This window comes from Borostomias antarcticus (genome assembly GCF_949987555.1).
Source record: "Borostomias antarcticus genome assembly, chromosome: 12".
In the NCBI taxonomy this organism is placed as follows: Eukaryota; Metazoa; Chordata; class Actinopteri; order Stomiiformes; family Stomiidae; genus Borostomias; species Borostomias antarcticus.
In genome coordinates this window covers 27509380-27521879 of record NC_140245.1, presented here as the reverse complement: position 1 = coordinate 27521879, position 12500 = coordinate 27509380, and the positions used below count along the sequence as shown (strand labels likewise).

The 12500-nt window shown below is 52.0% G+C and overlaps 1 protein-coding gene across 1 annotated transcript in view; it reads left to right on the top strand.

Moving 5' to 3' along the window:
- Window positions 1-2760: 2760 nt before the first annotated feature.
- The window catches only part of LOC311315865 (uncharacterized protein), a gene marked incomplete at its 5' end in the record, with an annotated part of 23900 nt that continues 14160 nt past the window's right edge, over window positions 2761-12500 (top strand). The window contains 7 exons of the mRNA XM_084446563.1: window positions 2761-2802; window positions 4067-4244; window positions 7192-7299; window positions 9959-10165; window positions 11197-11334; window positions 11469-11594; window positions 11730-12149. Of these exons, the coding sequence (XP_084302689.1) occupies window positions 2761-2802; window positions 4067-4244; window positions 7192-7299; window positions 9959-10165; window positions 11197-11334; window positions 11469-11594; window positions 11730-12149 (1219 nt within the window). The remainder of the gene's footprint in view (window positions 2803-4066; window positions 4245-7191; window positions 7300-9958; window positions 10166-11196; window positions 11335-11468; window positions 11595-11729; window positions 12150-12500) is intronic.

The window sequence follows — 12500 nt, the reverse complement described above, 5'->3', positions numbered from 1 at the left end:
TTCAAAAGGACTTGTGAGAAAGATACAAGTAGACTGGGGTTAGGGTTAGAACAACAGACCTAGCTGGGCTGCTCTTCTAGGGTTAGGGTTAGAACAACAGACCTAGCTGGGCTGCTCTTCTAGGGTTAGGGTTAGAACAACAGACCTAGCTGGGCTGCTCTTCTAGGGTTAGGGTTAGAACAACTTAGACCTAGCTGGGCTGCTCTTCTAGGGTTAGGGTTAGAACATCTTAGACCTAGCTGGGCTGCTCTTCTAGGGTTAGGGTTAGAACAACTTAGACCTAGCTGGGCTGCTCTTCTAGGGTTAGGGTTAGAACAACTTAGATCTAGCTGGGCTGCTCTTCTAGGGTTAGGGTTAGAACAACTTAGACCTAGCTGGGCTGCTCTTCTAGGGTTAGGGTTAGAACAACTTAGACCTAGCTGGGCTGCTCTTCTAGGGTTAGGGTTAGAACAACTTAGACCTAGCTGGGCTGCTCTTCTAGGGTTAGGGTTAGAACAACTTAGACCTAGCTGGGCTGCTCTTCTAGGGTTAGGGTTAGAACAACTTAGACCTAGCTGGGCTGCTCTTCTAGGGTTAGGGTTAGAACAACTTAGACCTAGCTGGGCTGCTCTTCTAGGGTTAGGGTTAGAACAACTTAGACCTAGCTGGGCTGCTCTTCTAGGGTTAGGGTTAGAACAACTTAGACCTAGCTGGGCTGCTCTTCTAGGGTTAGGGTTAGAACAACTTAGACCTAGCTGGGCTGCTCTTCTAGGGTTAGGGTTAGAACAACAGACCTAGCTGGGCTGCTCTTCTAGGTCCAATGGGGCAGAGAGGCATGAATGTCTGCAGTGGCTTAGTGTTGAAAAAAGGCTTTTGGCTAACTTACTTGTATTTTTTTTTATAAAGTTATTCAAACGCAGACACCAACATTTATTTCTCATACCATTACTTACAGTTCAGATCTTCACACACATTCCACCAGAGGGGCCAGTAGTAAGCAGATAACTCTTCCCAGACCAAAAACCAATAACCTGAAAAAGACTGTTCTATACAGGGCTCTTATGTCATGGAACTGTCTGCCCAGCTCTATTATAGGAATGGCATGTTTCAAAAAGAAACTTCGACTCCATCTATGCACACACCATACAGTACCATTAAACTGACTCAAAATGTGCACTTTTCTTTTTAGATTTTAATTATTACTTATTGTTTGTATAGTTTTTTTGTTTTTATATTGTGTCTTCTGATTCTTTTGCCAGTATTCTTATTGCATAGTTTCCTCCAACTGTAACATCTCAAATGCACTAATTGATGTCTTGATGTTTGTATTTTTGTGTTAATGAGGTTTGTTATGTTTTGTTATTGTCTGTTCTTGGACCCCAGGAAGACTAGCTTGTCGTTCAGGTGTCAGCTAATGGGGATCCTTTTAATAAACAAATAAACAAATAAATAAAGTTGACTAAGCATGCCTATGTATGCCTATATGACTATATAGTAAGCTAAGCCTGTGAAGACCTATTGCATGTTATTCATTGTCATTATGATATGACTGTATGTGTTTTGTATGTCACTGTCTCTATATGTTTTGTACAGTATGTCCCTGTACGTCTCAATCTCACTGATGTGTGTGATCCAGGTGACCTGCGTGAGGAACCAGGTCATGCACTCGCCTGACTGGAGCGTTAAGAAGGCTGACCTAGAAACTCACCTGCAGCACATCACCCAGCTGGGGAGGGCCCTGGAGGAACAGGCTCCAGAGCTCAGGGCCCTGGCCATGGATATCCAACAGGTGTGTGTGTCTTCTTCTTCGTGTGGGTTTTGATGTTTCTCTCCTCCCCAGGCTCGGGGCAGAGGGGCTATCCTTTTACCACCCCGAGCCTGGGTGAGGGGTCACCTGGGCTATATATCTGGGGTCACCTCCAGGAGCCTGGGTGAGGGGTCACCTGGGCTAAATATCTGGGGACACCTCCAGGAGCCTGGGTGAGGGGTTACCAGGGCTATATATCTGGGTGAGGGGTTACCAGGGCTATATATCTGGGTGAGGGGTTACCAGGGCTATATATCTGGGTGAGGGGTTACCAGGGCTATATATCTGGGTGAGGGGTTACCAGGGCTATATATCTGGGTGAGGGGTTACCAGGGCTATATATCTGGGTGAGGGGTTACCAGGGCTATATATCTGGGTGAGGGGTTACCAGGGCTATATATCTGGGCACACCTCCTAGAGCCATGTCACCGTTTCCTCATCCACAACTGTCAGGCCACGCATTTCGTTTGGTGTCCGATATATCGGACAGTCCTGGTCGACATTGTCTGTGTGTGTGTGTGTGTGTGTGTGTGCGCGTGTGTGTGTGTGTGTGTGACGTGTGTGTGTGTGTGTGTGTGTGACGTGTGTGTGTGTGTGTGTGACGTGTGTGTGTGTGACGTGTGTGTGTGTGTGTGTGTGTGTGTGTGACGTGTTTGTGTGTGTGTGTGTGTGCGTGCGTGTGTGTGTGTGTGTGACGTGTGTGTGTGTGTGTGTGACGTGTGTGTGTGTGTGTGACGTGTTTGTGTGTGTGTGCGTGCGCGAGTGAGCAACATTATAGAAGGATTACCATTTTACTGACCAATGTACATGGTGTCTTTTCTCAGCTCCAGAATACAGATTTCGATTTGATTGTGAAGTACGACAACGTAGCAGAAATGCAAGGAAGCGCTACTGACGGGTTCCCAACCCCAGACCTGAGGTACCAGGAGTTCCTCAGAGAGGAGCACCAGATCCTGAAGGACTGGATGGAGAATATGGCTCGACGCTACGAAGAGGACAAAGAAAACACCCTGACTGTGAGACGCAGCTACTGTACAGCTAACCCTGACCCTGACCCTGACCCTGACCCTGACCCCTACCCCTACCCTGACACTGACACTGACACTGACCCTGACCCCTACCCTGACCCTGACCCTGACCCTGACCCTGACCCTGACCCTGACCCTGACCCTGACCCTGACCCTGACCCCTACCCTGACCCTGACCCTGACCCTGACCCCTACCCTGACCCTGACCCCTACCCTGACCCTGACCCTGACCCTGACCCTGACCCCTACCCTGACCCTGACCCTGACCCTGACCCCTACCCTGACCCTGACCCTGACCCTGACCCTGACCCCTACCCTGACGCTGACGCTGACCCTGACCCCTACCCTGACCCCTACCCTGACCCTGACCCCTACCCTGACCCTGACCCCCAATACCATCCCGCCTTCCCATAAACAAACTCAAGCACACATGCACACACACACACACTCACACATGCACACACACACACACTCACACATGCACACACACACACACTCACACATGCACACACACACACACTCACACATGCACACACACACACACTCACACATGCACACACACACACACACTCACACATGCACACACACACACACATGCACACACACACACACTCACACATGCACACACACACACACTCACACATGCACACACACACATACTCACACATGCACACACACACACACATACTCACACATGCACACACACACACACATACTCACACATGCACACACACACATACTCACACATGCACACACACACACACATGCACACACACACACACTCACACATGCACACACACACATACTCACACATGCACACACACACATACTCACACATGCACACACAAGCACTGTAAGATCTCTCGTTGTAAAATACTGTGTGTGTGCGCGCGTGTGTGTGTTTGTCCACAGCCAGAGGAGCTCCAGAGCGTGAGGATGTGACCCTAACCCTAACCCTAACCCTCCACAGCCAGAGGAGCTCCAGAGCGTGAGGATGTGACCCTAACCCTAACCCTCCACAGCCAGAGGAGCTCCAGAGCGTGAGGGTGTGTGTGTGTTTGTCCACAGCCAGAGGAGCTCCAGAGCGTGAGGGTGTGTGTGTGTTTGTCCACAGCCAGAGGAGCTCCAGAGCGTGAGGGTGTGTGTGTGTTTGTCCACAGCCAGAGGAGCTCCAGAGCGTGAGGGTGTGTGTGTGTTTGTCCACAGCCAGAGGAGCTCCAGAGCGTGAGGGTGTGTGTGTGTTTGTCCACAGCCAGAGGAGCTCCAGAGCGTGAGGGTGTTCCTGTCGGGGAACAGGGACCTGGAGGAGGCTCTGGCGCCGCAGTGGAAGAGGCTGCTGGAGGTGCAGGAGAGGGTGGAGCTCCACGGCCGTCAGATTCACACGCTCACGGACAGAGTGGGGACCCTGGAGCAGAACGTACAGGCTCCCGGTAACCAGGGTAACCAGGGACACGCGGGCACATGGGGGGGGGGGGGGGGGGGGGGGGCATGAAGGAGGGGGGGAAAATAACTTTCTTAACTAGAAAAATAGAAACAATCAATCAGTGGCGATTTTACATTAGGAGCAGGTGGGGCGCTGTTGTGCAAGATGCATCTTAGCCTACAACTGTGTTTCGGAAAAATCTAATTTATAATTAATACAAAATAGTGATTCAGTGGTGAAAATAGCATGTATAAATATAATAAACCTGACTGACACTATGTATAGTGCTGTTTTGCAGTAATTCCCTTTGTATGAGTGTGTCACAGACTGCTCTGACTCGGCAGAGGGGCACCGAAGCGTTCTCCCCTACGGTTGCTATAGCGACAATGTGAGCGTGGTCGGGAGTAATGTGAAAAAATATCACGCAGATTTCATTGGGTGGAGGGGCAGAAAAGTCTCTTCCCCTACGAAATCTACCTGGCAACAGGTTTAGCCAGGGAATAATGAAACAACGTTGATCAAAGTTGAACTACTGGGTCATTATCGTTGTCGATCTACGTTAGCCAATGCTGCTAGCTAAAGTTTTGTAGAGATTAAAAGTGTTTTCAGGTGCAACAATGAATAGTGTAGATTATTTGTTGAATGTGCGGTTTAGTACATTGAAACTTGAAGAGAAACTGGAAATAAAACGTTTAGGGCCACACGACCAGAAGAATTGGTGCTGCTTCAGGCTGGAGATAAGGTAACCCGTACCTTCAAACAGGAATGGTTTGAGAAAAAGAAGTGGCTAACTGCTAGCACCTCGAAAAGTGCGCTGTTCTGTTTCCCTTGTATTCTTTTTGGTGGAAACTCTGTTTGGGCATCGTCTGGATTCAAAGACATTAAACATCTGTCAGAAAGAACAGCGAAGCATGAAAGCTCTGCGTCCCATCTGAACTGTGCCATGAAGCTGGGTTTACTGGGGCAGCTCAACGTCCCATCTGAGCTGTGCCATGAAGCTGGGTTTACTGGGGCAGCTCAACGTCCCATCTGAACTGTGCCATGAAGCTGGGTTTACTGGGGCAGCTCAACGTCCAGGCACAACTAGATGATGCGTTTCGCCGTTCCATCGCGGAGCACAACAAACAGACCGAGGAGAATCGGTATGTTCTGGGGAGGCTGATCACTTTTTATTAAACTCTGTGGGAAGTGTGAAATGGGGTTGCGTGGTCACGACGAGTCAGCGAACTCACTGAACCCAGGCATTTTTCGGTGCATTTTTGAGACGATGTGTGAGGGGGACTAATGTGGACAGTGCGCCTTCACTCTAGTAGACTATTTGGCTGTGATATACAGTAAGTGGAGTACTAATAGGTAAAGCGTAGTGCCCAGGTCTGATGGGTGCACACTTGTCACTTTCAGAACCCTGGACCGGGCATGCGCTCTCTTATGGGTCTAAGCCTACTCTGCGTGTGTTAATGTGTCGTTAACTTTGTGTGTTTTAGCCTCTGCTCTGATGTAGGCTACCTACCGTAGACTAATTCGCTACCTTTAGTTCTTGTGATGGTGACATAATATAAAACTGCCCCTCCAGAAATGCCATGCTAAAATCGCCACTGCAATCAATTAACTTTATTGAAAAGAGTCATGGTCCATTAAGAGACATACAAATACACATACAAACAACAGCATTTAAAAAGGCAATAATACCAGTGTTTCCAAGGTGACTGGTATCGCCCAGTACTGAGCCTGGGATTAGACAGCAGTGCTGAGCCTGGGATTAGACAGCAGTACTGAGCCTGGGATTAGACAGCAGTACTGAGCCTGGGATTAGACAGCAGTACTGAGCCTGGGATTAGACAGCAGTACTGAGCCTGGGATTAGACAGCAGTACTGAGCCTGGGATTAGACAGCAGTACTGAGCCTGGGATTAGACAGCAGTGCTGAGCCTGGGATTAGACAGCAGTACTGAGCCTGGGATTAGACAGCAGTACTGAGCCTGGGATTAGACAGCAGTACTGAGCCTGGGATTAGACAGCAGTACTGAGCCTGGGATTAGACAGCAGTACTGAGCCTGGGATTAGACAGCAGTACTGAGCCTGGGATTAGACAGCAGTACTGAGCCTGGGATTAGACAGCAGTACTGAGCCTGGGATTAGACAGCAGTACTGAGCCTGGGATTAGACAGCAGTACTGAGCCTGGGATTAGATAGCAGCATAATGATGGAATTATGAGAACCATTCAGTCGGCAGATACATTTGTACATCCGATTTCTCAACAGGAACGTATCAACCCCAGCTTTACAAAACTATTCACTTGCGCTGCGCCACCTTGGTTGCATGTGCATATAACATGCGCACTGTCAGGGTTAGCTAACCCTGTCTATACATGCCTAACCCTAACCCTGTCTATACATGTCATCATCATCAGACATTTGATCTGTCATGACGTGTCCCAGACAGACAGATAGGGTTAGGGTTAGGGCATGACGTGTCCCAGACAGACAGATAGGGTTAGGGTTAAGGTGTGAGCTCCCATGGCGAGGAGGCTGACAGTGTTTGAGAGTAAATACATAAATATATTAACATTACATCAAAAGAAGAATATTACCCCAATTGAGAACTCACTGTGAGGCACTCTGAAATGTGTGTGTGTGTGTGTGTGTGTGTGTGTGTGTGTGTGTGTGTGTGTGTGTGTGTGAGAGAATGCGTGTGTCTGTGTGTGTGTGTGTGTGTGTGTGCGTGTGTCTGTGTGTGTGAGAATGCGTGTGTGTGTGTGTGTGTGTGTGTGTGTGCGTGTGTCTGTGTGTGTGTGTGTGCGTGTGTCTGTGTGTGTGTGTGTGTGTGTGTGTGTGTGTGTGTGTGTGCGTGTGTCTGTGTGTGTGTGTGTGCGTGTGTCTGTGTGTGTGTGTGTGTGTGTGTGTGTGTGTGTGTGTGTGTGTGTGCATGTGTCTGTGTGTGTGTGTGTGCTGCAGATCCTGAATTCGGTGCAGACGTCCTGATGTATAAAAACTACCTGTTTGAGGAAGCCAAGAGACAGGGATGGGCTGATCCAGTCTTCTCTGAGATCATATCTGGTACAGGTAATAACACACACACACACACACACACACACACACACACACACACACACACACACACACACACACACACAATGATGTCAGGTGCAACTGGCTTTCTAACCCAATTGAGAGAACATGGGCTAAAATCAGAGGTGAAGGTGTAATAGAAGAGGGGGGACAGGTCAGGGTCAGGGTTAGGGTCAGGGTGAGGGTCAGGGTGAGGGTGAGGGTCAGGGTGAGGGTGAGGGTTAGGGTCAGGGTTAGGGTGAGGGTCAGGGTGAGGGTGAGGGTCAGGGTGAGGGTTAGGGTCAGGGTTAGGGTGAGGGAGAGGGTCAGGGTCAGGGTGGGGTTAGGGTGAGGGAGAGGGTTAGGGTGAGGGTTAGGGTTAGGGTCAGGGTGAGGGTGAGGGTGAGGGTGAGGGTTAGGGTTAGGGTGAGGGTGGGGTGAGGGTTAGGGTCAGGGTGAGGGGTCAGGGTGAGGGTGGGGTGAGGGTGAGGGTCAGGGTGAGGGTCAGGGTGAGGGTCAGGGTGGGGTTAGGGTGAGGGTTAGGGTTAGGGTCAGGGTGAGGGTGGGGTGAGGGTGAGGGTGAGGGTGAGGGTGAGGGTCAGGGTGAGGGTCAGGGTGAGGGTGAGGGTGAGGGTGAGGGTGAGGGTCAGGGTGAGGGTGAGGGTCAGGGTCAGGGTGAGGGTGGGGTTAGGGTGAGGGTGAGGGTCAGGGTGGGGTTAGGGTCAGGGTCAGGGTGAGGGTGAGGGTCAGGGTCAGGGTGAGGGTGAGGGTCAGGGTCAGGGTGAGGGTGAGGGTCAGGGTCAGGGTGAGGGTGGGGTTAGGGTGAGGGTGAGGGTCAGGGTGGGGTTAGGGTCAGGGTCAGGGTGAGGGTGAGGGTGAGGGTGAGGGTGAGGGTCAGGGTGAGGGTGGGGTTAGGGTGAGGGTCAGGGTGGGGTTAGGGTCAGGGTGAGGGTGAGGGTCAGGGTCAGGGTGGGGTCAGGGTGAGGGTGAGGGTGAGGGTCAGGGTGAGGGTGAGGGTGAGGGTCAGGGTGAGGGTCAGGGTCAGGGTGAGGGTGAGGGTGGGGTTAGGGTGAGGGTGAGGGTGGGGTTAGGGTGAGGGTCAGGGTGGGGTTAGGGTCAGTGTGAGGGTGAGGGTGGGGTTAGGGTGAGGGTGAGGGTGAGGGTTAGGGTCAGGGTGAGGGTTAGGGTCAGGGTGAGGGTCAGGGTGAGGGTGAGGGTCAGGGTGAGGGTCAGGGTGAGGGTCAGGGTGAGGGTCAGGGTCAGGGTGAGGGTTAGGGTCAGGGTGAGGGTCAGGGTGAGGGTGAGGGTCAGGGTCAGGGTCAGTGTGAGGGTGGGGTTAGGGTCAGGGTGAGGGTGGGGTTAGGGTCAGTGTGAGGGTCAGGGTTAGGGTCAGTGTGAGGGTGGGGTTAGGGTCAGGGTGAGGGTGGGGTTAGGGTCAGTGTGAGGGTGGGGTTAGGGTCAGGGTGAGGGTGGGGTCAGGGTGAGGGTCAGGGTGAGGGTGGGGTTAGGGTCAGGGTGAGGGGTACTGTACTTTCGGGTGGCATGTAGCTCTGGAGGTAAAGCAGCTGGCTGGGATTCGAAGGTCGCCGGTTCGATCCCTGCTCTCGCCAGTGAGCCGAAGTGTCCTTGAGCAAGACGCTGAACCCTAACCCTAACCCTGACCTCACCCTGACCCTGACCCCACCCTCACCCTCACCCTGACCTCACCCTGACCCTGACCCCACCCTCACCCTCACCCTCACCCTCACCCTGACCCTAACCCTGACCCTCACCCTAACCCTCACCCTGACCCTAACCCTGGCCTCACAGCAGGAAGGTCTCCGGGTCTTTCTGTGTGGAGTTTGCATGTTCTCATGTTCTGTGCATGTTCTCATGTTCTGAGCATGTTCTCATGTTCTGTGCATGTTCTCCCTGCGTTCACAAGGGTTTCCCCCATAAAGAACCCAAAAGGAAAAACCTGCAGAAGAACAGATCACTAACGCTGTCCGTCCCTGACGAGGGCGGAGAGGAGCACTGGGGTCAGGGGTCAGGGCGCGGCTTATGCACACGGCCCTAACCCTCACCCTAACCCCTAAACCCTGACCCTCACCCTAACCCCTAAACCCTGACCCTCACCCTAACCCCTAAACCCTGACCCTCACCCTAACCCTGACCCTCACCCTGACCCTCACCCTAACCCCTAAACCCTGACCCTCACCCTAACCCCTAAACCCTAAACCCTGACCCTAACCCCTAAACCCTGACCCTCACCCTAACCCTGACCCTCACCCTAACCCCTAAACCCTGACCCTCACCCTAACCCCTAAACCCTAAACCCTGACCCTAACCCCTAAACCCTGACCCTCACCCTAACCCTGACCCTCACCCTAACCCCTAAACCCTGACCCTGACCCTAACCCCTAAACCCTGACCCTCACCCTCAGCCTAACCTTGCCCTCGGGGGTCGGACGAAGGGATGGGTCAAGCGCAGAAAAGCATTTCATCAGTGATAGCCTACTGGGTGTGTGTGTGTGGGTGTGTGTGTGTGTGTGGGTGTGCGTGTGTGTGTGTGTGTGTGTGTGTGTGTGTGTGTATGTACTCATGTCGCCCATTGCACGTTTGTGTTATAGTGTCAAGTCATAGGACAAATAAATCCTTCTTCTTCTTCTCTTCTTCTTTGTGTCTGTGTCTCCAGGAAAGAAAGGTTGTGTGAGGGTCAACGGTCGAGAGTTCATTGGTCTTCGGGTTTGTTTAAACACAAAGAAGGCCCACCAGGATGTGGCCAAACTGGCCCTGGAGCAGCTGTCCAATCACAGCACTAACAAGCTCGTCCAGCCAGCCAATGAGGAGGGGGACGCCTCCAACAGCCAAACAGAGCACTCAGCCAGCGTGTCCAGCCCAGGTACAGCATTAACCCTGACCCTAGCCCTAACCCTAGCCCAGGTACAGCATTAACCCTGACCCTAGCCCTAACCCTAACCCAGGTACAGCATTAACCCTGACCCTAGCCCTAACCCTAGCCCAGGTACAGCATTAACCCTGACCCTATAGCCCTGACCCTAGCCCAGGTACAGCATTAACCCTGACCCTAGCCCTAACCCTAGCCCAGGTACAGCATTAACCCTGACCCTAGCCCTAACCCTAGCCCAGGTACAGCATTAACCCTGACCCTAGCCCAGGTACAGCATTAACCCTAACCCTAGCCCAGGTACAGCATTAACCCTGACCCTAGCCCTAACCCTAGCCCAGGTACAGCATTAACCCTGACCCTAGCCCAGGTACAGCATTAACCCTAACCCTAGCCCAGGTACAGCATTAACCCTGACCCTAGCCCTAACCCTAGCCCAGGTACAGCATTAACCCTGACCCTAGCCCAGGTACAGCATTAACCCTGACCCTAGCCCTAACCCTAGCCCAGGTACAGCATTAACCTTGACCCTAGCCCTAACCCTAGCCCAGGTACAGCATTAACCCTGACCCTAGCCCAGGTACAGCATTAACCCTAACCCTAGCCCAGGTACAGCATTAACCCTGACCCTAGCCCTAACCCTAGCCCAGGTACAGCATTAACCCTGACCCTAGCCCAGGTACAGCATTAACCCTAACCCTAGCCCAGGTACAGCATTAACCCTGACCCTAGCCCAGGTACAGCATTAACCCTGACCCTAGCCCTAACCCTAGCCCAGGTACAGCATTAACCCTAACCCTAGCCCAGGTACAGCATTAACCCTGACCCTAGCCCAGGTACAGCATTAACCCTAACCCTAGCCCTAACCCTAGCCCAGGTACAGCATTAAACCCATCAAGTCCCGTTCAGTCAGATGGTTGGAATTTGTCCCTAGAACCTCGTATATGTTCCCATAATATAGCGGCACACTGTTGACACTGTTGAAAGTTAATAGGTTGATTTCTGTCATGTGACTCCGCCTCCAGGTTCCGTCTTCTTTGGCAGTGTCACTGTGCACGTCACCCATGTCATTAGTGAAGAGGGGCATGCTGGGAAGGCGGAGGCTGTGGAGTCGGCCTACAAGAAATTAGCGGCGCTGTTCTGTCTGGATCTGTCGCAGTCAGGTCAGTTTAAAGACAGCGCCTCGTCTTTAGAGACTAGAGACTCTGAGACTAACCCTAACCCTAACCCTAACCCCAGCATCTCAGAAATGTGTTCAGGTCGTTCCTAACCATCTTGTCCCTGGTGGCCTCATCAGCTTCATCCTATCAGGAGGCAGTTCAGCAGCACTGTCAGGGAAGGGAAGTCCCGCCCCCAGAGCAGCACATCCAGGACAGCAGCTGCACCCTCACGTTCACAGGGCCAATCACCTTCCACCACTCAGGTGAGTCAGCTAAACTCAGGTAACCCCGACCCGTCTGATCTGATCTGCTAAGTACAATATCATGCTTATAACATGCTTGTAATACGTGTTTATAACACAAATATCCTGCCACATGCTGGGGTGTTTTCCTTTCAGAGGGCGCCAGTAAAAAGAAACAGGCACATCAGCGGGCAGCCCGCGTGGCCCTGGACATCCTGGGCGGGGTCCTGGGGAAGAAGGAGGTGCAGAAGGAGAACTACATCGGAGCGCTTAAAGAGCTACTGGACGCCAAGGGGTGGGGCCGACCTCTCTATGACCACACTGAGGGGAGCAGAGGGTTGGGGTCAGAGGTCATGGTGGAGGAAGAAACGGGGGAGAGTGAGACGAGGACGGAGGAGAGAGGAGATGGTTCCTCCTCAGGTGGGACAGGAGGCGCCGGGGTCAAGGGTCAGGGGTCAGGGGACAGAGGTCTGCCGCCGTCGCCTGTGAACACCACCCCCGTTTCCACGGATACTGCCATCCCCATGGAGACCAAGGCCACGCCCACCCAGTCGGAGGAGCGGAGCATCTCTGGAAGTATGCAAATCGTCACGCAAACTTAGAAAGAGAAAAAGCTTCAGAATTAAAGCAGCAATCATTGATTGTATTTTCCGCTAGATGGCAGTAAGAGACTTGTTTACAAACCAAAGGCTAAAACTATATATATATATAAGGCACAGGGCCGGAGCAGAGGGCCGGTAGGGGTGTCATTGAAGTAGGATGCCGTTAGGACACTATGGCTAGGGGGTTTGAATTACTAGGTGGTTTTAATTAATTTTGATGATGTGACTAAAATCAATGATTGCAGCTTTAAATAAAATGTGAGACTTTGATTGCAGGTTGATACCTAATTGTAATATTTCACCATAGAAAGATGAAAGAGTGAGG